General features: G+C 33.2%; 3 protein-coding genes across 9 annotated transcripts in view; 2 read left to right on the forward strand and 1 right to left on the reverse strand.

The window, feature by feature from the left end:
* Positions 1-23,528, forward strand: part of LOC105339967 (tripartite motif-containing protein 3-like) — a 314,106-nt gene extending 290,578 nt beyond the window's left edge. Inside the window, exon 3 of the mRNA XM_066083288.1 lies at positions 21,830-23,528. Coding sequence (XP_065939360.1) covers positions 21,837-23,528 — 1,692 coding nt within the window. The 5' untranslated portion in view covers positions 21,830-21,836. The remainder of the gene's footprint in view (positions 1-21,829) is intronic.
* Positions 183-5,824, forward strand: LOC105339966 (uncharacterized). The gene is made up of 6 exons (XM_011445767.4): positions 183-474; positions 837-1,034; positions 3,080-3,205; positions 3,320-3,592; positions 3,897-4,053; positions 4,546-5,824. Exons 1-6 carry the CDS (start codon positions 435-437, stop codon positions 5,414-5,416), a joined length of 1,665 nt encoding a protein of 554 aa, XP_011444069.3. The 5' UTR covers positions 183-434; the 3' UTR covers positions 5,417-5,824.
* LOC105339965 (leukotriene A-4 hydrolase) lies at positions 5,859-22,691 on the reverse strand. 7 transcript variants are annotated; one of them, XM_011445763.4, is made up of 18 exons: positions 17,863-17,944; positions 17,651-17,681; positions 16,771-16,948; positions 16,406-16,545; positions 16,088-16,202; positions 14,353-14,421; positions 13,724-13,881; positions 13,357-13,429; positions 12,901-13,041; positions 12,155-12,249; positions 11,694-11,811; positions 10,977-11,118; positions 9,835-9,938; positions 9,419-9,489; positions 8,743-8,893; positions 8,258-8,340; positions 6,514-6,618; positions 5,859-6,183 (listed from the first exon to the last, which is right to left on the reverse strand). In XM_011445763.4, the coding sequence occupies exons 3-18, from the start codon at positions 16,930-16,932 to the stop codon at positions 6,066-6,068; spliced, it is 1,845 nt and encodes a 614-aa protein (XP_011444065.3). In that variant the 5' UTR covers positions 16,933-16,948; positions 17,651-17,681; positions 17,863-17,944; the 3' UTR covers positions 5,859-6,065. The 7 variants fall into 7 exon arrangements, 6 of the variants coding, with proteins under 6 accessions (XP_011444065.3, XP_065937855.1, XP_011444067.3 ...); XM_066081783.1 differs by lacking the exons at positions 17,651-17,681; positions 17,863-17,944 and adding an exon at positions 22,669-22,691; XM_011445765.4 differs by lacking the exon at positions 17,651-17,681 and having other exon boundaries at positions 16,088-16,199; positions 17,863-17,950.
* Positions 23,529-25,827: the final 2,299 nt, after the last annotated feature.

Genomic DNA, 25,827 nt, shown 5'->3' on the forward strand with positions numbered 1-25,827 from the left:
ATCTAGAACTACAACTACAGCTGTATATTATTTAAATGTAATATCCTTGCCTGTATTACAAGTATAAGCAGTGTAAATTATGTCAGTTATGTATATATATTCTATCACTGCGATCAAACACACGATTTTGGCTTTCTCCTTTACAAGTAGTTCTAAACAGTTTGAATGGCTGAATAATACCATGAAAGAAAGCTATAGAGCAATTCACATTGACCGTGTTTACTGTGGCTTCCTCTCTCTGTGTTATCGTAAGAGTGCGATATGTTTGCAACTCTCTGGTCAACAATAACTCTTTTTAAAAATGTTCTCTGTTTGCTTACTTTCTTCTCCTGATATTAGCAGACTCGAAACACCTGAAATTATCAAATACACAATCTCTTGATCAAGCTTGGTTTCATAATGTACATGTACCGAGAGTTTCTTAAACGGTGGAAATGTTAAACTACATTGTGACATTGCTATGGATTTTAAGAGGTAAATATCTGAAAAATATTTAATATATTAATGCCACCGATATATGTTTGCTTTGTTTGACAAAGACATCAAATAAATCCGTCTTTTTAGTAAGGTAGGGATTTTTTTTCTTTTTCAAAACTATTTTTAAAATTCTGCAGTCAGAAAGATAGAAAGCATCAAACTAATAGTTTTTAATAATGGCCTTTCATGTACATATTTAACCCTTCTAAATAACTTTCCGAGATTCTTTCTCGGAAGGGAAAATTTTGATCAAATTGTCTACCACTTCTGATTTGAAATTTTTAAATATAAAAAAAATTATTATCTTAAAATTTATCATCAAAATCAGCATCTAAATTATTATTTTATTAAATTAACAGCAATTACAGCGACTACACGGCGGAACTGCGAGGACTGGCGTCTCCATGGTTACACAAAGAGCGCCACTTTTAACGTGGAACCCAAACAGGATGGGGTCGTGTTTTCCGTATACTGTGATATGACGTCAGTTCCGGCGCAGACGGTGTTCAAACATGACTTCAATGCTAGAGAGCATGTGGGATATGCCGTCGGAGGCTGTAAGTAATAATTGCAATGTAGAATTTTGTGGATAAAATTTTTCATATCTAAAATAAAAATTCATCTTTTGAACTTTGAGTTATATATTATCAAAACCGATTTGGTTTGACTTTTCCTATAGCGTCACGATCATTTCTGTCAGCTACGTCATGCATAAATTATACACGCCGCCGGTGTGAAAACAATATGATTGGTTAACTCCTATTTTTAGGCCGAGTTATCAGTATACGCTTATGCAATGCCAGAGCTGAAGGATTTCTCAGAACAGTTTATTTCCCCCCAATATTATTCATTCAAAATCGACTATCCCGTATGTTTAAATTCTGTGCTAAACTCTCTCTCTCTCTCTCTCTCTCTCTCTCTCTCTCTCTCTGTGTGCAAACGGGCGTTAAACCATAGCCTCAAGCTACGGTCCAGAGTACGGCGTTATAAAAAATATAATATTTAAAAGTTGCATGTGCTAAGCGTTCATTTCATGTAAATACCGTAAATGTATAATGCACATGTATTACCTACTAACTTGCCAGTCAAAGTGATAGGTATGAATTCCTTGATTTCTACACCTTTCGATCGGCAATCGACAGTCAATAAAACGAGACGGAAGTGGAGAGTGCAAGGAGGTTTGTACATGTGCGTCTTCATTAGGCAAGTGTCCGATTCGTTTCTCTTCTGTTGCCCTATCACTTTCGGTGTAAATATATATACTAAAATATCCACAAACCATTTACTGCAGATTTCTTTATTTTACCTGTCTCTGAACCCCCGATCACCCGCTCCATACATGAACACTGGTTTGTTTACATACATAAAAAATACAGTTCTTGATCCGCTTTCCGAGTACGGTTAAAGGTTGTTTAATAGGAGAAAGTTTGGGGCGGGTAAAGCTACAATTATTAACAGTAGTAAACTAAATGAAGAATTATTTAAATGGATTATTTGCACAAAATGTGGTATGGTATGATGTAAATATTTTTTTAAAATAGTGTTATTTTTATACGCGGCAAATTGCCGTAAAGTTTTTGTATACATGTAAGTATTGTATGCACTGTAGCTTTATATTTTCTAACCCAAAATTTATACACAGAGCTACAGCTATATATGTTATGTACCGTATGTATTGTTTTATCACAAGTGTACACTTTCGAAAAATAGCCCAATTTCGACAGTCACGAGTACCCATGTGAATTTTTCATTCTCTGATATGTTGTTGTTCTGTCCGTGCATAATTTAGTCTTAGTTAACCAGCAGCCAATCAGCGGTACGCTGAATCCACCAATAAAAAAAACTGTGGTTAAGGTGCGGGTATTGTTTATGTATGACGTAGCTGAAAAAGTTGAACGCGACGCGATCGGAAAAGTCAAACCAAATCGGTTTTAGTAATATCTGTACTTTTCAAAAGGCACTTGTAATGCAATCCCTATTTTCATTACAACCACCAGTTGTCATTGTTACATAATTGCTTCCATCAAAGTTGTGGGTTTTATAATGATTGAAATCTAACTATGAGTATCAATGTTCCATGCAATGATTATGCAATTATGAAGTGTAATTGCTTTGCTTGCATAAGGACAGTGCACAACTTCCCGCTGCTTGCATTTAACCATTATAATGCGTTAACACATAGCCCGAAAAAAATGTGCAGAACAATTGCACTTCATAAAACTATGATCACAGAAAAGGTAGCTGTAATATTCTTCCAATGTTACTTTTGTCTAATGACAGTGACATACATGTACCCTTTAGGAACTAGACAATGCCAAATTTAAAATGATAGCATTTCAAAACAATAAAATAAGTATTATTGAACTCAGACTGGAATGCTACCATTTTTAATTAAGAAAAAAAAACGGAAGCAAAAAAAAAAATTCCCTATATGTGGCTGACTCGCTGACTTGTACACGTTAACTTCATTATACAGTTTAATTATTGACATGTATTGATAATTTAAATGCCGAAGTAGGTGAATCATATTGTTGGACTCATAGTTTTAGACAAATCTTGTGACAGAAATCCTTCCAACAGTTTTCATCAATTTCGTTGTTAGGGTATGCTGATGTTAACCCGGTATATTCCTTGACAATGCAGAACATAGAGCGCGCCATTTTATTGACGTCAAGCTGCCAGCAGTACATAAAATATGAGTGTAACAGTTCTAAACTCCTCTTACAAAGTAAGTGTGAATTATGATGAGAGAGAGAGAGAGAGAGAGAGAGAGAGAGAGAGAGAGAGAGAGAGAGAGAGAGATATGAAATATGGTCATAGGTCGATTTGCTTCAATTTGTAGGGACTTATTCGAAGTGGGAATCACGTGACTCAGTCAAACGCTACGACTGGGGTGATGCAAATCAGCAGTCTGGTTACTGCGCATGCGGACTAACTGGAACATGTGCAGACCCCGCCAAAAAGTGCAACTGTTTAATTGAAGATGACACCCTTAGGGAAGACAGTGGGTACCTCACGGATAGCAGTCTACTTCCGGTGACGAGGGTGGTCATTAGAATGTCGTCCTTCTCTTCTGACGGATACCTTACCATAGGGCCAATGACTTGCGTAGACGGTAATACTCAGACTCGTAGCAACAAAGCCAAGGGATAGGATGGGAACTGTCCCCACACTTTACTGAACAAACAGTACATTTTCTGTATATTTGTTAACAAATAATAAAAAAATGGAGAAGAATAAATGTTCAAGCCCATTTCCACTTTGGAAAACGATGCTACGTTCTACGACGACGTCATATAATAAAGACTTGCATCATTATCACAGTACACTTATTGTATTGAACTTTCAAAAATAAAACAACTACTAAAATACAGAAAAAAATTTATATAAATTAATCAACCATTGTATTTAATCTACAGTGGACCCAAGAAGTTTCATAGAGACACCAGAAGGAATCACTACCGCCATCACCTGCTCAGTTCTCTTCCTCATATTTCTATTCATGGTGGTGTATGCCTGTTACAAAAAGCGCCCGTGCAAGAAATGCGGAAAAAGTCGCAAACAGCGCACCGACAAGTAAGTCCATTTCCTTAATGTTAATGAAACAGACAACCGAATAATGTTTTGTGCAGGAACAGATGAACAGGTTTAACAACTCCTGAAACATCTACATTTGTATATGTTTAGGGAATTTTTTCTCCAATTACAAATTACAATGCAATTACCAATTACAATGCAAAATCGTGAAAAAAATTACCTATTTATCCTATGAGCAGATATAAAATAGATGAAACAGTAGATAATTAATAAAAATTTAATGCATATTTACTATTTAGTTAAAAAAACATCTATGAATAAAATCGTACATGAATTTGAAAGAGATATTTAAAACGGGTTTTGCCTTTCCATTAATGTTAAATATTCTTAAACAAATAATACATGACGTGCAATGTTGTTAAATTTGATGAAATCAAATAATATATCTTCATAGTTATATTTTAAGTGCTTCCGAACGATTAGATTGGTGCGGAAACATGGCATAACTGTTTTAATACATTCTTAATTTAGGTCAACCACGAAATCACATCCTGCAGAAAAGCCAACAGTCGAAGCTACAATTGTGCCTGAATCCAATAATTCCATCCCCACGTCTTCGTCAATGGAGGAATTACCCAGGGGTCCTCTTCATGCGATTATGCCGCCAAGCTATACTGTGCACAACTTCCCACTGCAAAATTACAAACCAGGCGAACTTTCGAGACTTCTCGGTGCTCAAAGCGCGGCCGATCTCGTTCACCTTCGAATGGAATTGAACGCGCGACCTTTTCCGCAAAGGTATGCTCAAATTTCAGAGAAACCAAAGACGGAGGCATCTCCAGCAGACGATCAAAAGATTGAGCAGAAACACGAATACAACTGGAATGTTGATAGCGTTCTTCTTGTTAAATCGCTCATTGCACGAGAGCAAGCAGCGCGACAGACGAGTGGCAAAAGTCAATTGCAGCACAGTACAGCAAGCGCAACAAGTGGTCGAGGCGACACCGCAACAGGTAACCAATCAACGCGTCTGGCCATTAGCAACAGAGCATCAAACGCCAGCAACATGACTGGCAGACACTTAGGTGTAAGCCTTAGTAACATTGAAGATCTTCATGTCAGTGAAAATTCAGTGAACCACCAAGACGAAACCCCGGATGTTGGAGCAAACAACGAGCTTAACACTCCATCTAATGCTCCGTCGATCAACTACACTAACATTCAAATGGTGAAAGATATCATTGCGCAGGAGAAGAGGGAAAACATCGCACAGAATACTGCTGGACCTATTCAATCAAATGGAAGCAGTCTTGAAGAAACAAAAACTATTGACCAATCAATTAGCAGCCTCGGTCAGCAACGCGATCTTCCTCACTCAGAGTATAACGGAGACTGGGACTAATATTGACTGTAAATACATGTGTTTAGCCACCGTGAAAATATTTAGCCAATATTTTTCCGTTTAACTTAATTAAATAAAAATAAATAGAAATGCATATTGAGTTAAAAAGATGCACAAAACCCCAAATTGAAATTAAAATCAAGAAAATCTTATAAGTACAGTTTTTCATTACCTTTACTCAACAATCAAGGACAATATTAACATCATTTGATATGTCTGTATCAATTCGTCACTGAATCATATATTTTAAATACAATTATTTTTGTTTTTTGATCGTAACACTGATTTAGCTACCCTCAAAGTACAATATTCATTGTACTTCTCGGGAAGCTATAATGTAAATCATCGCATTGACCTCAGAAACAGCAATAATTGTATGATATATATTGTATTCAAATAATAATCATTTATTACCTCAATATATATCCTTTTTAAAGAAACCATCCATAATTTGAAATGTATAAAATAAAGACAGTGCTTTTAAAGATGAAATTATATTAATACATCACTTAATTAACTGTTCACAACTCTACCGATTTCACTCCAAAGATTGTAAATATTGAAGATCTATTTTCAATTTAGCCAAGGATTATATCCATTGGTTAAAAAATTCTAGTGCCCAATCTTTCTCAGCACCAAATGCTGTGTTCTAACCGAGTTTAAGGTCACTGGACAGCATGGTCTCCAGGATGTGGTGCATCTCTCCTCTCTGTTTCTTGAAGTTGTCAATGGCCGTTGGTCTGGCATCTTCCCACCCACACAGGTCTCTACAAAAAGAGAGAACAAAAGATAAAAGATAGAAAATACTGTATACAGGGGTATTTTCGGTTCGTGTAATTTTCATCAATTTTCACTTGCAAAAAGAGAATAATATGAGGCATTGGAATTTGCCCAGTCTTGAATTCACCCACCGATATCGAGGGCTAAAGGGGCGAAAATTAAGCGGGGTGAATATTTCTCTACATACAGTATGTAAGTACGCTATATTTCAGTTCCATTACACAAACATAATTGGTAGACTGACAAAATGGGGAGAATGAAATATTTTAAAAATTTAGTGCTCAGTTTAAAACACAGAGCATTAATTTTCAAGTTACCTATAAAGTGTTCGGACTAATCGCATACGTCCCTGCTCATTGATAAAGTCTAGGACTCTAGGGATGGACTCCTTCCATTGAGCCTTAATACACAATCTCAACCACCTGGATAATACATTATGAAGTGTTATCAAATTTGATTGCAGTTAGAAGTAATTTCTATCAGAAATTAATTTTCCTGTTGAATGGAAAAATTCAGTTCATCATTTATTTCTAATGAGTCTATAAAAAACAAGAGGCCAATTGGCCTTAACGGTCATCTGAGTAGCATATAACCCATACACAAACTTGTCGAGGAGTCTCATATATGCATTTAATTAATTAGGTTTCATTCTGGAGTAGAAAAATTATAAATTTGTAATGACGACCACCTTCCTGCCTGAAATCTTTCAAAAAGAACTAGGAAACCTATAATTTTGGCGAAAAACTTAAAGATCTGGTCTACAAAATCCTTTCAGGTGTGTGGGAGTAAAGAAGATAATTGTTTAACATTATATGCATTAACACCTATACATTCATTTTGGCCCTCCCCTAGAGTAAAACCCATACTCCAGGGGAAATGAAAATTTAAATGGTAAACATAATTATCAGTCAGTTATTAATTTAGATGCGTGAAAATAGAGAAGAAAAATTTTAAACATTATATACATTAGCACTTTATTGCCATATTGCCCCCCCCCCCACCACCTCATGTCCTGAACCCCTGACTCAGGGGCCATGAATTTCACAATTTAGGTAGAGGAGATAGTGGACATCATAACCATTTATTCAGTTTTTTGCCCACATGTGTGAGAGTAGAGAAGAAAATTTTTTAAAGATTTAATACATTTTTACAATATGGCCATATTGGCCCCTCCCTAGAGCCTGAACCCCTTACAAAGGGGTCAAGAATTTTACAATTTTGGTAGAGGGCTTCATGGACATTATAACCAGGCATTTAGTTTTTAACAAATATATATGGGAGTAGAGAAGAATATTTTCTAAAAAATAATACATTTTTACCGTATGGCCATATTGGCCCCACCCTAGAGCCTGAACCCCTGACCCAGGGGTCATGAATTTCACAATTTGGGTAGAGGCTTCATGAACATCATAATCATGCATTTAGTTTTTAACAAATATATATGGGAGTAGAGAAGAAGATTTTCTAAAATATAATACATTTTTACCGTATGGCCATATTGGCCCCACCCTAGAGCCTGAACCCCTGACCCAGGGGTCATGAATTTCACAATTTGGGTAGAGGCTTCATGAACATCATAATCATGCATTTAGTTTTTAACAAATATATATGGGAGTAGAGAAGAAAATTTTCTAAGATTTAATACATTTTACTATATGGCCATATTGGCCCCACCCTAGAGTCAGAACCCCTGACCCAGGGGCCATGAATTTCACAATTTTGGAAGAGGGCTTCATGGACATCATAATAATGCAACCATTTGTTTCCTCACGTGTGTGGGAGTAGAGAAGAAGATTTTTGAAAATTTGGCTGCTTTTTTGCATATTTGGCTCAACATGCGGCACCCCGGGGGTGGTAGAGCCATGAATTTCACAATTTAGATTTCTCTTACCATTGAGATGCCTCACACCAAATATGGTAACAATCAGCCTTGTAGTTTTTAAGAAGTTTAACATGTAAATTGTTAATGCACGACGCACGTCGCACGACGCATGACGACGAACGAAAACGGATAGCAATAGGTCACCTGAGTTAACTCAGGTGACCTTAAAAATCATATACCTAAATTTGAATTCGGAATTCTTTGTAACATTCAATTTATACAGCTCGTTCATTTTTTGTATTTTGATGAGGGACAATGGAGGCTGTCAAAAAATAAAAAAAAAAACCCTTAAAGCTTCACAAAACGGAATAAATGACAATAAACATATCCTATTCATTCTTTAGGTTAATCAAAATAAAAAAAAATATACATATTTTTAGAAATTAAACACCACATAGACGCATTCTAAACTATTAGCTGTTCTTAATTATTGATATAATCTTGAATACAGAAAAGTTTCAAATCACAATCTATATAGGAAAAATCATTGACCTTGATCATTATCTAATTGGCTATAAAAGTAAATTTCATGATTTTAATCACCAGTTAAAAACTGGAGAGGCAATACATGTTTTCCTATTCATTTATGTATTTCATATTAAAAAGTGTTTTAATAAACTTTATCATTTCTAAAATAATCATAAACGTCTTGAAACATCCTTACGTCTTCCACAAGTAAACCCAGACATTCCACGACTTGTAAAGGGGCCATTGAGGTCAGGTCACTGGGGTCAAACTGATCAAGGTCATTATCTGCGGAGGTCGACCATCTCTGACACAGCAGTTTACAGGGAACTGCAAAACTGTCGTCGTACCTGACCAACACGATTAAAAAAAATGATAATTGTTACAATGAGAAAAAATCCCAAAGCGTATTGTCAGTACAAATTGTCCTGAATATTTATATGCTTGCAAAATGTTTTAGCTGCAACAATTCTGAACGGAAAATAAATAAGATGCATTTGTATAAACACCTTCAATTTTTATGAAGCAATTTGCAGTTTCTTACATTGCAGCTTTAAGTTTAAATACTTACCAGTTGTGCATAACTCAAGAAGAGGAAATATTACAACTTTATTTGGAATTACGAGATAGAATCCATTATCAGCGGACAGTTGAATTCCAAAACCAAACTTTAAAACCACATACTTCATCTTGCTGATTCAGTTCAAGGTCTGCCAAAATGACTTTCTAAATCGTCAGTATTAAATCCACTGTCACTTAATACACACGCTTTCTGAGTATCTTCACATTATGTTAGCGACGACAGAACAATAGCTATTATTTTTAATATAATTTGTATTTAACAGAAGACTGTAGAAGCTCAGAAAAATACTCACTTTGGCATCACTGGTGGCATCCCCTGGCCGTAGAACCACTTTTCCCACTCCACACTATCAAGCACCTCTGTCTGAGTAAATGAAGTAAGTCTTATTCGGAAATATCCTCAAATCGGATATGAAGCATTTCTTTATTTTTCTGTTAATTAGTTCCTTATGAAAGAATTCTACATCATTTTTGTCCAAATCCGTTTTCGTTTTTGTCGATACATGCATTCATCATTTGGGAAAAGATTTATGACATGTTTATATTTTAAACTTTGGGCTTTTTAAACCAAAGTATTTATTAATCCCAACAATTTTGATGAAAAAGAAGAGGTTTGGATTAATAAGGTTTCATTGTACCTGAAAGAAGCTATGTTTATGAATGCAAACACAAACTTTAAGAATTTATTTACATATAACTATCTGTGTACCTTATCGTGGAAATAGGAGTAAAGGAAATCTTTCCACTGGTTGGAATCAATGGACTGCTGTTTGAAATTCTCAACGTAAGCCCGAAGAAACTTTTCAAACACCTCTAAAAGTACACATAGTTTGTTTAGCTCACGACGTACTTAATGTTCTGGGAAACGCATTCTATGGTAAGTAACTGGAATGATATGTAACAGTGCACAATGAAAAACAACGATGACCTCAATTTTAGGTTAATACTTTATAAAACTTTCTTTCAGTCAATAGATGTACTCATTTATTTGCATTCAAATGAACTGCAGTGCTTTGAATCATGGTTGCTAACAAGAAACAAGCGCCAGCTTTTAGTTGACTATATAAAACAACCAAAGGAATGATATACCACTCATCTGTAGAGAAAAAAAGGCTTCATATCAAATAAGGTAGGTTTTCCTTTTTTTCGAATATTATTTTGTAAATGCATTAAACCGTTTTCGTTTTATATATGGGTAAAAACTTCTGCCAATATACAAGAGCATTTGACATGTTGATTAACATGTTTTAAGAGAATATGATGTCCTTTTCTTATAAATCTTTCAAAACAAAATTCACCCTTACTGCCCCTGCTAATTATTTCAAGTTTGGTTACATCTAACTAAAAGATTTCCTTCCATTTGTAAACGTGACTTTTTTCTTCAAATTAATTTCTACTCAGGAAACCCTAGCTTTATTTATATTCAATTTCATAGCTACCCATATATGGGAAATGCCATGTTTAGTTTACCTGACACATTTCACAAAAATGGCACAGAAAGGTAGATTCAGAATATTTTGATCTTCTGTTACATGTATCATCATTAAACCTTTTCATGTTAAAAATAAACTTTTGAATAAAATGATGTTGTTTTTATTTGTTTTTAAGTGAGACAAGTTTTGTTGTGTAAAAGGTAGGATAGAACTATGATCTATTCTGGTGGCCCAGTGTTGACGGATTTTGTGAATATTTTCCACAAAAGAATTTACATACTCCAAAAATAAGTTATTCATATTTACGTCCTCACTCAACAAAACAAAATTGACCGTTAAAAGGTAAAACGTGTTTCTTAGTATATATAAATATATATTTAAAATATATATTTAGCACTGTATATGTCACAACTCTTACCTGGACCCCCAAGCAGAGTCTCCAGGTAAAATAACAGAGTGAAGCCCTTCTCATAGGGAACGATGCAGAAGGCGTCATTTGGATCCACACCTTTAAGGTCAGGGATCATCCGAGTGTACGGGCCATTTTTCAATACTTCTTCCTTAACATTAGGACAGAGAACAATGGCATTCTTCTATTATTTATCATTAAGTTATGATCATACAAAAGGTAAAAAACAAATATAGTACTGAGAATTAGAAAAATAATATCATTTTTCATTCTGTTTCATAGGTGTAAAATGAAGCATAGAGATTTTCTATTTTACACGCTTTGGTTGTTTTGATTTATTCTCAGCAAATAATGAGGGCAAATAATTTGCCCTATTCCAGATAAATATTCTAACCTGGAAAAACAAAGAAATTCTTTCTTAAAAATCCTACACTCTCATCTGTTAGGGAGGGTATGTAAAAGAATACTAGTATTTTGAATTTTTGGAATTGGTAAAGCCCATATTGTCAAACAAAATACTGAATTTGGTAAAATATAAATTGTCAAACGCTGGAGATCTTGTTTTTTTTGTGAAACTTCTGCATCCATCACCACAATTATGGTGGTACTAAAAATTGAATTAAAGAATAAACTTGACAATACCCCCTCTGATAAGGGAAAGAAATATTACATACGTATGTACAATAGTGCTTGTCATTCTTTTTTATTAAAGACCTAGCTATTTACGATTATTTCCTTGAGTTCCACGGCTTTCCCTGCGGCCATAAATTGAGGTAGAGTCTTGCTATTATGTAATCTCCCTGTAACCTTTCTCTCAATAAATTCAGTGTGACCTTCATTCAACCTGTAAATGTCAAAAGTTACATCTCACTCATAGTGGAAATTATTTGCAATAGGGCGCAGACAACAAATTGTGCCGAAATTAAACTTTTAGATTTACAAAGGTTTTAAACTAAATGGACACCAACTGAAATGTTAATGTTACTTCACACTATAAATGCTATTAAATAGAACACTTGGCAATGCATTGGATAAATGGAGTAATATTTAAACTAAATGAAAGATAATTTACACAAATTATCAAAGAAGCTCTCATGTTGACGAAAGGAACGTTATTTTCATTCTCTTTTCTACATGTACAGATATGTACATATACTAGCATTTACTAATGACTAGCAATCCACTACCAGAAGTGTTCCCAGTTTTTGTTGGTGACCAGGTTTCCTGTCCAACTATGGCAGATCTCATGAGCTAAGATATCCACTAACGATTTGTCACCGGCCTGTAAAGTTCATAGACATTTTGAGACAGAAACTTAAAAGGGGCATGGGTACGATTTGAGCTAAAGTTTATTGTATAATATGCTGGTCAAAGCTATTTCAAATGGTCAACCGAAATTTAAAAGTTAGTTGTCAAATTTCCAGCGATATAGAAAACTGTCAATTCTTTGTTATGTAAGCAAGGTTCATGCCATGCTTTGGTTTACATTTAGGTTGATGGATAGAAAATATATTAAATTTAAAACAGAATGAGATGTGACAAACAGTGGAAATTGTTTAACTATGCACATTTAATGGAGAAAAAATAATTTAAATAAGTGTTTACTATCATGCAACCAATGTAAACAAAAGCATAGCATGAGCTTTGTTTACAGAGTAAGGAATTGCGAAGCCTTTATCTCACTTATAACTTGACAGCCGACATATGAACTTCGGGTACATTTTAGATATATATAGTTTTACAAATAACAAAACTTTAGCCAAAATTCTGACCATGACCCTCAACAAATCTTCAAATGCTCCTCCCGAAACTGAGATGGGATATAACATTTTGATGACATTTAAAGATATAATTTTTCAATCCATCTGACTTTTAAAGTTTTAAAACACATTTTTAATGTCTTTTAAATAAGTACAAGAGAAAGAATACTAACTATTAAAGTCGGAGTCACATAAGTCAAGCAGGGGTTCTCCATCCCACCGAACGGAAAGATGGGCGGCAGTACAAGTACATCGTACTGACCCCAGATATAGGGCCCCATTAAAGACTCAGCAATCTGCAATGTCTTCTCTGTCTATTTAAAAGAAGTGAGATATATAATTGAGCGTTTGATAGATTAAATAATGTAAATACACTTTATATTACGTAGCGATTGATCTGACAATTACTAAAGTTTATATCTGACACTATATCTAATTTTTTGTATTCAAACTACTGGATTTTGAGAAAAAGGCACTGAAGCAAACATATATCAAAAAATTAAAATATTGAGAATAAAATTTCCTGCAGAGTGATTCAAGTTTGAGCTTTTTACCTTAGTATAAAAATTATATACATCTTTAATTGTATTTAATGAATATCTAACTGGCATAGCAAATTGTTTTTTAACCTCTGAAAACTCATAAGCTGCTTCTTCTATCATTTCCCTCTCTGTCCACACTTTAGATCTCGGGCCAATAATACTGCAAAAGCAAACAGAGGTACCTTTTGTTCAAATTCATTTCTTTTTAAATGTCATATGTGCATATTATGCGGCATTCCTAATGTAATTTTCAATGTGGTGTCTTCAAATAAATACTTTTATCATTAGTTTGCTGTGAAGTTTTCTTTATCTTTCACTATTACTTTTCTCTAAAACGAAAATAAATGTAACTGTTAATTTCAATTTTTTTTAATACTCTATCCATCAAATCAAAATAAATGTATGTTTTTGTCGAAAAAACTTTTAATTTATTGAAAGAAATTATTACATGTACCTGGACACTAAATCACCCCCAACAATAGCAATGAGATAAGTGCAAACAGGAAACTTCTGTTCGAACTGGTAAACAAGTTTACCTCCGTCGGATGGGTGGGGCTCTGGTTCTGACCTTATTGCACTCATCAGAATGGTTATATCTTTTGGAGCAGTAATCTGTACTTGTGTCAATTGTATATAAAAATTGACATAATATATTCAAGAATAAACTAGTAAATGAATCGACTCGCTGGTATTTCATGTCTTTTTTCTAGAAATCCAAAACATGTATTGCCACTTTGTCAATTAGATAAACATATTTTTCTAATCTGAAGTAAAATTACTTCAATTGAAAATTTCTTTATGGAGAAAAGGTAATACTTTTACTATTAGTGAATTATTTAGACTCAATATGATAACAAGCATTCAATATCATACATATACCGTACACATTTGTTATTGCATAGATTACATGTAGGTTATTCTTTCAAAATGAATAGCACTTGCACCAGAAATAATACATTTTTAAAAGAACTTGATTTCACAATATGAGACAAATCATTATAATGTGATATAATTATGCTATGTTTCATTTGCAGACTCTCAAGCCTGTCCTTTTCATGTATTGTATACAAGTACACGTATTACCTTTGCTGTGTAAGAGACCTTATTCCCTGGGGTATCTTGACAGGGAAATAAGCTCCTGGCATGAATGGCCTATAATGGGGACAATATCCATACATGTAGTTTGTTTTTGTACGGAGCTTTTATAAAAAACAGAAATAGCTTGAAAATATGTGTACAAACTAGGTAAATTAACTCAGGAGGCGATTATGTTAAGGTGGCTCTATACACCCACAGTTTATTCCAATTTTCAATAGAAGACCACAAAACATATACTTATCAAATATTAAAATGACGATAGGGATACTATAGGTATTTTTAAAGAATATTTTAATGTTTTTTCGTGTTTTTGTAAAATATTTTTTAAAAAGACAGCTATCAACAAATTGAGAGAAATTATTTTGTCATATGATGGATATTTCCTTCGGACACATAAAAAAAATATAACACTTCTTAACATTCAAAAATGTTATTATTGCAATTTTTTTTTAGTATTTCCCCAAAACATATTTTTTCATATTTTCTTACTCTGTTGACAAATCATCTGAAAAAGTTGCTTGATGTTATAAGAAAATGTATTTTAATAAATGTGAAATAAAAAATTGAATGAAAACAATTGCAAATAAACACAAAAAATATTTCAAATTTTATTTGGTATGAAAGTTCCTCATGTAAGGGTTATCGTTCCTAAGTCCCAAGGCCCAAACACCTTGGGGACTTTTCCTTTCTGAGTTGAAGAAAATTTCCTAAATATAATGTTGGAATGATAAATACATGCATATTTCATTATAGACTTTGCCCTGTATAAGTGAATATATTCGCTTTAGTGCAAAACTAAGTCAAATAAATAAAGGGGAACATTGACTAGGCTAATAGGATTTATGTATCCCAACCTGAGAGAAATTCAAAGCAACCCTCTCATCCCCGTTAGGTGTCGATATTAATGTGCATTAAAGTATATTATAATTGAAATATTTTCACCTGTTGAGAATTTTCTTTCACGGTATTAAACCAAAAAATACGTTTAAGAAATTTTTGAAAAGTTAAAAAATTTATTGTTCTCAACGGGAATCGAACTCATGACCTACTGGTTTGTAGTGAACCCACTAACCCACTGCGCTACGGTGTAACACATCGATGATGCTTAAGAAACTCTTTAAAAATTTATACTTGATTTTATTGTTTATTTCGATAAATAATACCACACAACGTGAAGGTGTCACATACCACATTACTTGTAAGTAATGAATTTTCCAATTATCAAATTAAATCTATCCATTTAACACATTTTTCAAAATAGCGGTTCCCATACAATTCACCTCAGTTTAAATCAGCCAGTACCGGAAATGCATGTTTCCAGATTTACTTTTTTGCGTACTGCGTCATCAAAAAGTGGTGTATAGAGCCACCTTAATGTAAAGCGTTGATATTAAAATAATACAGTTCTGGATTGGAGATTGGAATTAAATATTAACTTTCATTTTCATATTTCATTTACCTGCAATTATTTTTAATATTCTTCTGGAATTAATTACACGTATCTTAATAGTATATGTTTCGAGGTTTAATTGTATAATATTTCCTCTCTTTTTTAAAGGAAATCTGATTGGTGGTGTGCTTTTCTGTTTATATTTTAAAAACTGATTATATTTTTAGAACTGTTTATTTATCTTTTATTGTATTTACGACCTATTTTTTTATTTTGTTTTTTGTTTTGTTTTGTCTATTTTTCGGTTAAGTTTGTCATAAAAAAACCCACCTGACTTTGACTAAACAGATATGGGTGCCTTTTCCCTAATGTCTGTTCGGGCCTCAGCCATTGAAGAGCGGGGCACTGAGGGGACGTCTCATAATGCACCCGAATCTTGTGGCTGCTAAAATATATCAAATGGTCTAAATATACAATGGAAAAGAATTGGACTGACATGACAATATACATAGAGAAATAAAACACTTTTCATGGTCCAATACCTCTTGAAACTATAAATTCAATATGGCAATAGATAAAGATATAAACAAATTCAAGCTTTCGGTAAAATAAAATTTCAATCCTCTTCGGAGAAATTCGTTACACAACCATTTAGACGCAGAGACAGGAAGCTGCACTTCTAGCTTGGATCCAAAGATGGCACTGTTTTCTCCTAAGGTAAACTTTAGTTCCTGGCCATAATCTACATCTAAGATTTTTTGAATTGTGATCATTTGTGCGTCTAGGATCTAAATATTGAAAAAAGTTGCTCATTTATCAATGTCAGACTGCATTAGGCAGCATACAAGTATTCTTCAATATCATCATATTCTTATGCCTCTGTGATTCAATTTAAAAGAATGACAACTAGGAATGAAGGTTTGAATTTAGGAAAATATAAGATGTTCTTTTGACCAGTAAGTTTAAAACGAAAGGGGGAGAAAGAGAAAAAGAGATTATGTATTTTGTCTTACTAAGTTATGGACCCCATCTTTCATTCTCTTCACCGCTAAATCCACAAAGCCACACAGCGTCCTGGAGACAAAGTCCACATCTAGGTTCAAATGTAGACTAGTTACTCTGCATTCATCTGGTCTGGAAAATGAGGCGGAGTCATCTGGATTCATATCTGTCATGTCAGAAGCCTTTCATCTGTAAATGATAAATGAAAATAAAATGATTACTAAATGCACATTTACTTGATGCATGAAAATGATTATATACAAACTTTGTATAATTCTGAGAAAAAATGTTACAAGAGCGCCGTAGTTTTTAGTTATAAAAAGAAATGAAAAAAAAAATATTACATTTAAACTATAAACTACGGAACAAAGTCTTTAAAAAACTGAAACAGAGAGTTAAAATAAAATTAAACGTATACACAGGATCGAGTAATTAAGTTTTAAGATACAATATGGCAAGTAAAATCCGGTAAGATAAATTTTTTTCAGATTTCACGTGACAGGGATATAAATGATATTTGATTTACATTGCAGTCGGTTGACCGATCATACAGAGACCACATGCAGTGGCTTATGTTGAAAAAAATGTAAAAAAAAGTGGGTACCTCGGAGGACAAATAATTTTCCCTCCAAGGTATCCACTTTTTTAACGATATTTTTTTTCAACACAAGTCCCTGTGCAGACACCTCAATTTATACAAAAACATATATTATTTATGTCCCTGGTTTATGATACACACGTCAGATGTCCTGTTGGTCTTTTAAAAAAAACATAAAAGTTGATTTTAAAAAATGGCTTGGCTAACAAAGAAGCAATTATCATTTTTGAAATAGTATTTATTTATCATTATATTGTTTTTAAAATTTCCAAATTTTGATTTAAAAATACAACCTGCATGAAGTGTTTTAAACGATCGAGAGATCTGAAATGAACCATCATGAATTGCTCCCCGTTCTATTTTCATTTTCTTTATGCATATATTCACACACACACGCACGCGTCTATTAAAAATATTAAAAAAGCATTTGTTTTAAAAATCAAACAAAACTTGCAGTATATTGATAACAAAAGCATTACATAAAATGTGCTAAAATTACAAGTACCTGTGAAATCAATGCCCAGTGTTGAAAAAAGGTCATACAAAGTGTGTCGATGTCGGCTGACTAAAAATATACAAACAGGAAGTGGATTCTTTTTTTTTTATTTTTTAAAAATAGATTTCACGTGAGATTTTCACTTTTGAAGTTTAAAGGTGGGATTTATGAAATAAGCCAATGGAGATTGCATTGAAGTCAAGATGGTGTTAGTATTAATTTCTAATAATGGTGCATATTAGGGTGATGATACGTAAGTACTACTCTTCGTGTATAAATATTTTTAAGGCTTCAAATTCTTTTAGTGACGTTTCTGTATTAATACATCATTTATAATAAATTCATAAATGTGATTTAAAATCTATTTTTTTTTTAATGTTTGATATTTTATTTTAGTGTGAATGCTTTAAGAAATCTTTTGATGAAACTGCTTTTGTAAAATTTGATAATTTTGATTGTCAATGCGATTAATAACGTAATGATTGAATATAATGTATAATTCGTCTTCTTTTATAACAAATTAACATACGTCTGTGTTCATGTTAAATATCTTTTTTTGTTATTGCTGTATGGCTTTATGTACATGATTTTTTTATTTGCTTAAAAACCCCAAGCTTCAGTGTATGACATGTTAAACATTGGAAGTTATACACAAAAACTTATCCATTTGTATTTCGTAATTTTTAGTTTGTATTCAATGATTTTTTTAAATTTATTTTTATTGTTATGTGCTGAAAAAACAAATAAAATTATTTGTTTTTTTAGTATTATCTAAATCTGTATTGTATATCATATTTTTTTTAATTTCTAATGTTAAGTCTTTTTAAAAGTATTGCATATTTTATTTTTAAATTATAAAGTAAAATGTTTACTTGAATTGCATTTGCATTGTATAATTCCAATTGGAATTGTAAAATTTTTCATTATTACGTTTTGCACATCTTCGCTAGCCAAGGGTTTTCGGTCCACTGTGCTCCCCATAAACCCTTGCTCTTGGCTAGCGAAGATGTGTTTTGCAGTAAAACATGCAAGTCATATAGTAATATTTACATATACAGAGAGTGTGATTCCCTTAATATATCTTACGGGAACTTATAGTTAAATCATAGCTCTATAGAAACTTACATGACTGAAATCTACACGCCCCGTTTATCGATTTGTCCAAACCTACAATGACCTAAGAAAAAGCATGGACTGTACGATGATGTCAGACTCAAGAACGTTCCATTAGAACACAATTTTGCTTCTTCTTTATACAGCTAACATATTAATGTATATCAACAGTAATTTACTTACTTTTAACAATCAGTTTATTATTGTTTTAATAGAAATCGCAAATACAAACAATAAATAAATATGCTTTCGATGATGACTAGGGGGGGGGGGGGGGGGGGATGAAAGTAGCGATCATTGCAGAAAATTTATCTATATTTTTTTTTGCAAAGTCGCCGCCTTCGTATTTAGCATAAATCACCAAAGAAAGGATTTTATTGTTTAAATATTTACAATCCACATATTTTGTACATGTAAACTTTGTGGAAAGCTATTGCAGTTTAGAACCATAACACAGACAGGGTACACAAATGTTAAGTAACGAGTTAAATTCTATTATGATGTCACAGACGTTGAATGCTGTAAAATGCAACTCTACAAGCGGAAATCAAAGTTCATGTTCCCGTTTTGCACACATTTGAAAATTATGTATCGAAAAAATGTGTGCAAAACGGGAATTTGACCAGGTGAGATAATTGCTTAATTGCTATAGTCTATATCACAGTTCCTGTAAGGGCAATTGACAATGAAATAAATAAAACATATCTACTCGCAATTGATATTTACATTTATTTTATGTTACAATATAACTTGCATAGAAGCACATTTACATAATAATTGACATCCATGTTCTGGAATTTAATTTTAAACATCGATTTTGTCATCAACAATTTCATGAATTTCTTTAAACAAAAAAGATTATTGCAAAAATGTTGTGTATGTAGTGCTTTTGTTTATCTTCCTGCCTTTAGGAAGTACACTTACACGCTACAAGTTTGAAGAGAAAATATCATATATTAGTATTTATTCATTGCTTTTGCTTACATAAATGGAGGAAATGTGTCTAGTGAAAACGCTGCTAATTATTTTTCATTTATGCTGTGGCTTGAATAATCGAAGAGAATACTATTAGACAAATTAATGTATGACGATATGATGATAAATAGGCAATTTTATATGCTTCAAAAACTGAAAATATTTTTTCACAAAACCTATCAAATGTAGAACTAATTCATACATTTTCAACCTTCTTCAGTTTGAGGTATATCGAATCAATATTTAAATTATTATTTTTGTCGGAATTTATTGAGCTACTGATTTGAAAATTGACCCGCAATATACTAAAGCGGTGATGTCGATCATAAGATCTACTGTCAAGGCTGCTACTTCGAAGATTGAAATATTTTATGATAAAGGTCTGTTTCTTTTCATAATAATCTTTCTGTTGATACCAAACAACCAATTATAAACACGCGATTTACATATTTTGCATCTACAATGTAAGTTGTAAAAAGAGACACGGACTACCCCATATGACTGGCCGTGTAGTTTTCCACTTTATCATATAATTATCCACTGAATCAGCTTCCAATTGGCCCGGGACCAGCAATTTTTCCTCAATTCATCGAGTTTTATATTTAAAGTAAATGGGCAAAAATGTAAAAATCAAATCATCTAATCCTTATTTTTTTTATCAGTGAGCGGAAATTTAAGACTAAAAATATTAATTTGATCTTTATTTTATCAAATGAAAAAAATTGTGATAGTTATTAGTCTAAAACACAACAAAATATCTATATTCTTCTTGTTTAATGGTGCTGATGAATGAATGATAAAACACAAGTAAAAATCCAGGTAAAATCTTTGACTGAAAGCAGGCTATAATTGCTATAACAACGCAATTCACACCTATTGTTCTATACCCAATTATCAAATGTGTGCAAAACGGGAACACACCGGCTGTAACAGTGGCTCTTCCATTAACTAGCCCTTAAGGTAAAATCAAGAAAATAAACATATATATATATTTACAGACAAGGCAAAAAATAAAAAAAGTGTTAATATAAGAATTAAATCATTATTATTTTTAAAGATAGATTGTCTCATAACTGCAGCAGTGTATATAATGCTGTAGAAAATATAAAAAAAAATAATAATTAGGCCGTTGTCGAAGTCCAGAAAACCAAAAAATTATCTTTATTTAGACAACTTAGACGTACGTCTTACAATACAAGGAAATAACTCTTATCGTAATCGTTATCAACCTGCTGTCAGGTGACTCCAACACATGGCATGCAAACTCAGCCATATTTTGAGATACGTCTAGTTGACAAATTTGATGTCTGATTTTGAAAAACGACGTAGATTAATTTCTTACAAACCAGGTATGTATACCTTATTACATGGAGACTTCTTAAATGTACAGAAAATTAAGTTACCCTTTTAAAAAATAGTGTGTTCCAATTATTATAATCGTGTTGCTTTCGTTTCAAAGTTTCACAGATTCATGTTTTCAGCGGATCTGATATAATAACAAATTGAGAATAGTTATTGTAAAAACCTTTGATAAAAACGATGCAGCATCATAAACTTGTCATGTGTTTAAACGGGGGTAGGAAAGGACTGCATGATCCAGATAAGGATTTACATAATTATCCTTTTAATTAATATCTTTTTTTCCCATTTAAAAAAAAATTAATCTGTTTACAGTCTGGGTAATAAAATTGCTGGATTTTTATCGATTATTCTTTTACCGTTGTTATTTATTTTAAAAATCACAGTTGCGAGGATTTTAGTGTTTTTTTCTACATCACTGATAAAATTAATTTATTTGCCAGAGAAAAATCATGGAAGAGTTGAAATTGTTTTCTAATAATATAAACATCTTTCGAAAAGAATTATTTGTCTAACAATTTACTTATAGAACAACTATGGATCCTAATCCTAGTGCCCAGGATTTACACCGATGTGACCTGTGTGAGACCGCCATAGTACACAGCTACTGTGACTTTTGTCATGTCAACCTCTGCAAGCTCTGTGTAGTAGATCACATCTCAGATGGATATGACAAACATAAACTTGTCCCTTTCAAGGAACGGAGATCAACCTTGACTTATCCGAAATGTGGAACACATCCACAGAAAAGCTCTGAATTTCAGTGCAAGAGTTGCAACAACATTTTAATCTGTTCTTCTTGTATAACATCTGAACAACATAGAGGACACATATTTTTAGAAATTTCAGAAGAATACAAGACAATGAAAAAAGTTATTGAAAAAGAGACCGAGGAGTTAGAAAATCGTATTTCTCCAAAATATGAAGAAATCGCTCACGACTTGATAAATCAGCTTACCAACCTGGATGGAGAATATGAAGAGCTTACAACAGAAATATGTAAACAAGGAGAGCAATTGCACCAACAAATTGACATCATCATCAACAAAATGAAAACTGAAATCAGTGAAATAAAAATAAATCATAGATACATTTTACAGAAACAATTGGATAAAATCGAACAAATACAATCAGCCATTAAACAAACTCTCCTGAACATGAATGAAATCTTGAAATCCACTGAAGTATCTCCGATTATTGAATACAGCTCTAAAGTAAGAGAATTCAACAAGCTCCCTCTCAAGTTAAAAGCGTCGAAGCCAGCATTCATTCCAAAACCAATAAACCAAGAAGTACTGTATGATTTGTTCGGACAGATCATCCCATTATCCACAAACACAGAAGAAAATGTTTTGAAATTAAGCTTACCAAAACCGTCAGTCGGTGAACTTTTGGATGAACCAGAGCTTGTTGCCACAATAGAGACTGGACATGAAAAACTACACAAAATAATTACTTGTCTTAATGGAGAAAAACTCTTGACTAGTGGAGAGAGTGGGGATATCAAATGCTACAATAATCAAGGCTTACTAATCAATGCAATTAAGACTCATTCATGGTATATCCCTACTGACATAGCTGTAGACGTTTATGGTGATATATTGTATACGACTGATAGTTCACGAATCTTCGTAACTACGGTCAAGACTGCACAAATAAAAGGGCCAATTTTTTTTGAGCTAGGATCTCAGCCTATTAATATGTGTGTCACCTCTACTGGTGATCTTCTGGTTTTTAAGTACATTACATTTCTGTACATGACTAACCAGTGCCAACTTGGCCGTTACTCGGGATCAAATCTGAAACAAAAAATTCAGTTTGACGACGATGGTAAACCTCTGTTCTCAAGGACAAGGGATATGAAGTACATCACTGAAAATAGAAACCATGACATCTGTGTAGCTGACTCTGGAGCTTATTCAGTAGTGGTGCTTAATCAGGACGGGAAACTCAGATGGAGATACACTGGTTACACTGGTATTCCCTCAATTAACAAAATCAAATCATTCAAACCATTTGGTATAACAACAGACAGTCAGAGTCGTATCCTGACAGCAGACAGTGACAACCATTGTATCCACATCCTGGATCAGAGTGGAAAGTTTCTCCGTTACATTGATAACTGTGATCTGAAGAATCCTTACAGTTTATGTGTGGGCACAGGACACATTCTGTTTGTTTCTGAGTGTAACCAAAGTCATGTGAAGAAAATTAGATATTTAAGATAAGACATTTTCTATGTACAGGTACATTGTAAATTGAAACACAAAATGAAGAGATAATGTACATTGTTCATCTACAGTTAAATTTATAATTACTAGTAATCTAATTGTGTTAGGCTCAAGGGAACTTTTTTGATCAAAATTTGGCCTGTTGTCTGTCGTCGTCGTAAACTTTTTGCAATTTTATCTTCTTCTCCAAACTACTTGACCGATTTCAACTTTGGTGCAAATCATTATCAGGGTGAAGGGGATTCAAGTTTGTTTAAATGAAGGGCCACATCCTCTTAAAATGGGAGATAGTTTTGAAATATTGAAAATGTGTTGGTATTTTTCAAAAATATTCTCCTCTCAAACCCATTGGGCAAAAAAGCTGAAACTTCTGTGGAAGCATCCTCAGGTAGTGTAGATTCAAGTTTGTTCAAATCATGACCCCGGGGGTAAGGTGGGGCCACAATTGGAGAGGTCGAATTTTTCATAGAATTATATAGAGTATAAATTGGTTACAGAAGCTGTTACTTTGTTGGAAGCATCCTTAGATAGTGTATATTAAAGTTTGTTCAAATCACCACCCCAGGGGATCGTTCGGGGAAAGAAACAGCCAAATCGTCTTCTTTGGGAATTTGAGTATGATGTTTGAGTCTGAAATCATCATGATTATTTCGAGCAGTTCGAGATTTTCATAGGTTATAAAAGGTTTCACCCGCGATCAATAAGCTGTTTAGAACAGGATTGTGTAGAATTCAGTCCTCCCAATTTCTTGAGCACTGTCTCTGTCCCATTTCTTACTGGAATGACATGTAGTGAATTTTCTCTCAGAAGAAACGATGGAAAAGATGTACGATTTGGACTGATTTACTAGTCAAAGTTCAGTCGAATGTATGGATCAATTTTCTTCACTACTTCCTAAAACGTACATGAAAGAATTCATGAAAGACTATTTTTAATAAATACACTGATAGTGAAGTACCAAGAATTACTGTATACAGGGTGATATTCGCCCCCGTTTTATTTTTGCCCTTTTCGCCTTCCTTGTCAGCGGGCGAATTTAAAACTGGGCGAATTCCAACGTCACAATTATCTCTCTTTAAACACAACGGGGCGAAACAGTTTGCAAGTGTAGAAGGGCGAAAATTACACAGGGCATAAATAACCCCGTATACAGTAGTAAGTTAGTACCATAACTATACACAGGTTATCAAGATGTTTGGTTAGCACCTCTATTACCTGTTTGTCATTATATAATCTCAAAGAATACTTGAGCAATAAATTGAGCAATATCTAATATTAGGATTCAATTTAAAACATGAATGTCAAAAAACAATAGAAATCTTAAATTGTTGTTGGATTTGGATAACGTAGAATAGAATAGCAATGTTGACGGTACGTATTTGCCAAAGATAACCTTTAAAATCTATCTCTCCACAGTGTGATCTCGTTAAATTGCAATAATGGTCAAAGGTTCTTTGTGAAATCATATTTTCATGCAATATTGGTTTGTTAAAAGAAAATGGAACAATAAACATTTTGGCATTTTGTGAATACGGCTTTTCTTCATGAATATTTTGATATTTCTCTTTTTTCCAAGATAAATCAAACATTAGATTTCATCATCTTTTGATAAAATTGCACCAATACTCTATGATAAGGCCCTTGGGGTTTTATTGGATTTGACCACGCCCCGACTAAAATTATCACCCCGTAATACTGAAAAAATGATTCCTTATATGGATACAAGGTAGAATGATTTTTGATTACTTTAATCTTAGTAGACTCCATTACAATGAAGATTATTCCAACAAAGAATTTTTCACTTGCATCTAATCATTTAATACGAAAGTGGTCCGTCACACTTGCGCCTCGTTTTCAGTGTTAGTTGGTTGGAATATTCTAACGATCCGAATAAAACTTTGGCTCCATTTATTCATTTCAATGAAATTTCCACTGTGGTCAATGGGAGAGCTCATGGCCACATATATTTGAAACTTATCAAGTGGGACAGTGTTAATCCCAAATCACCACAGCTGGGTTGAGTCTAACACTTTTTTACTGGCAACATTTCCTTACCACTGCAATAACTTCTAAACAGTGAATATCTTTAATTTCAGTCTACGAATGGAGATCAAACTGTTTCGAATTCTCAACAAAGAGAACAAGTTGTAAAATTTCTAAAGAAAAAATCCTGAGAGAAATTGCCCTTATTTATTTTTTAAATTATTCTCATAAATCCATTTTCGAATAAAATTAGAATAAGTAAATTATTCTTGGGAATAGAATTTAAAAAAAGCTTTGAAATGGGCCTCCAATG

This window comes from Magallana gigas, chromosome 4, assembly GCF_963853765.1.
Source record: "Magallana gigas chromosome 4, xbMagGiga1.1, whole genome shotgun sequence".
In the NCBI taxonomy this organism is placed as follows: Eukaryota; Metazoa; Mollusca; class Bivalvia; order Ostreida; family Ostreidae; genus Magallana; species Magallana gigas.

Coding starts and splice junctions, on each gene's coding strand:
- LOC105339966 (XM_011445767.4), top strand. CDS start 435: ATGTTAAACTACATTGTGACATTGCTATGGATTTTAAGAG. Junction 1,035..3,079: donor GGGATATGCCGTCGGAGGCT/GTAAGTAATAAT, acceptor TTTCGTTGTTAG/GGTATGCTGATGTTAACCCG. Junction 3,593..3,896: donor GCCAATGACTTGCGTAGACG/GTAATACTCAGA, acceptor TTTAATCTACAG/TGGACCCAAGAAGTTTCATA.
- LOC105339965 (XM_066081783.1), bottom strand. CDS start 16,932: ATGACAGATATGAATCCAGATGACTCCGCCTCATTTTCCAGACCAGAT. Junction 16,203..16,405: donor CCTGTCTCTGCGTCTAAATG/GTTGTGTAACGA, acceptor GATATATTTTAG/CAGCCACAAGATTCGGGTGC. Junction 8,341..8,742: donor TGGGTTTACTTGTGGAAGAC/GTAAGGATGTTT, acceptor ATTTTTTGACAG/CCTCCATTGTCCCTCATCAA.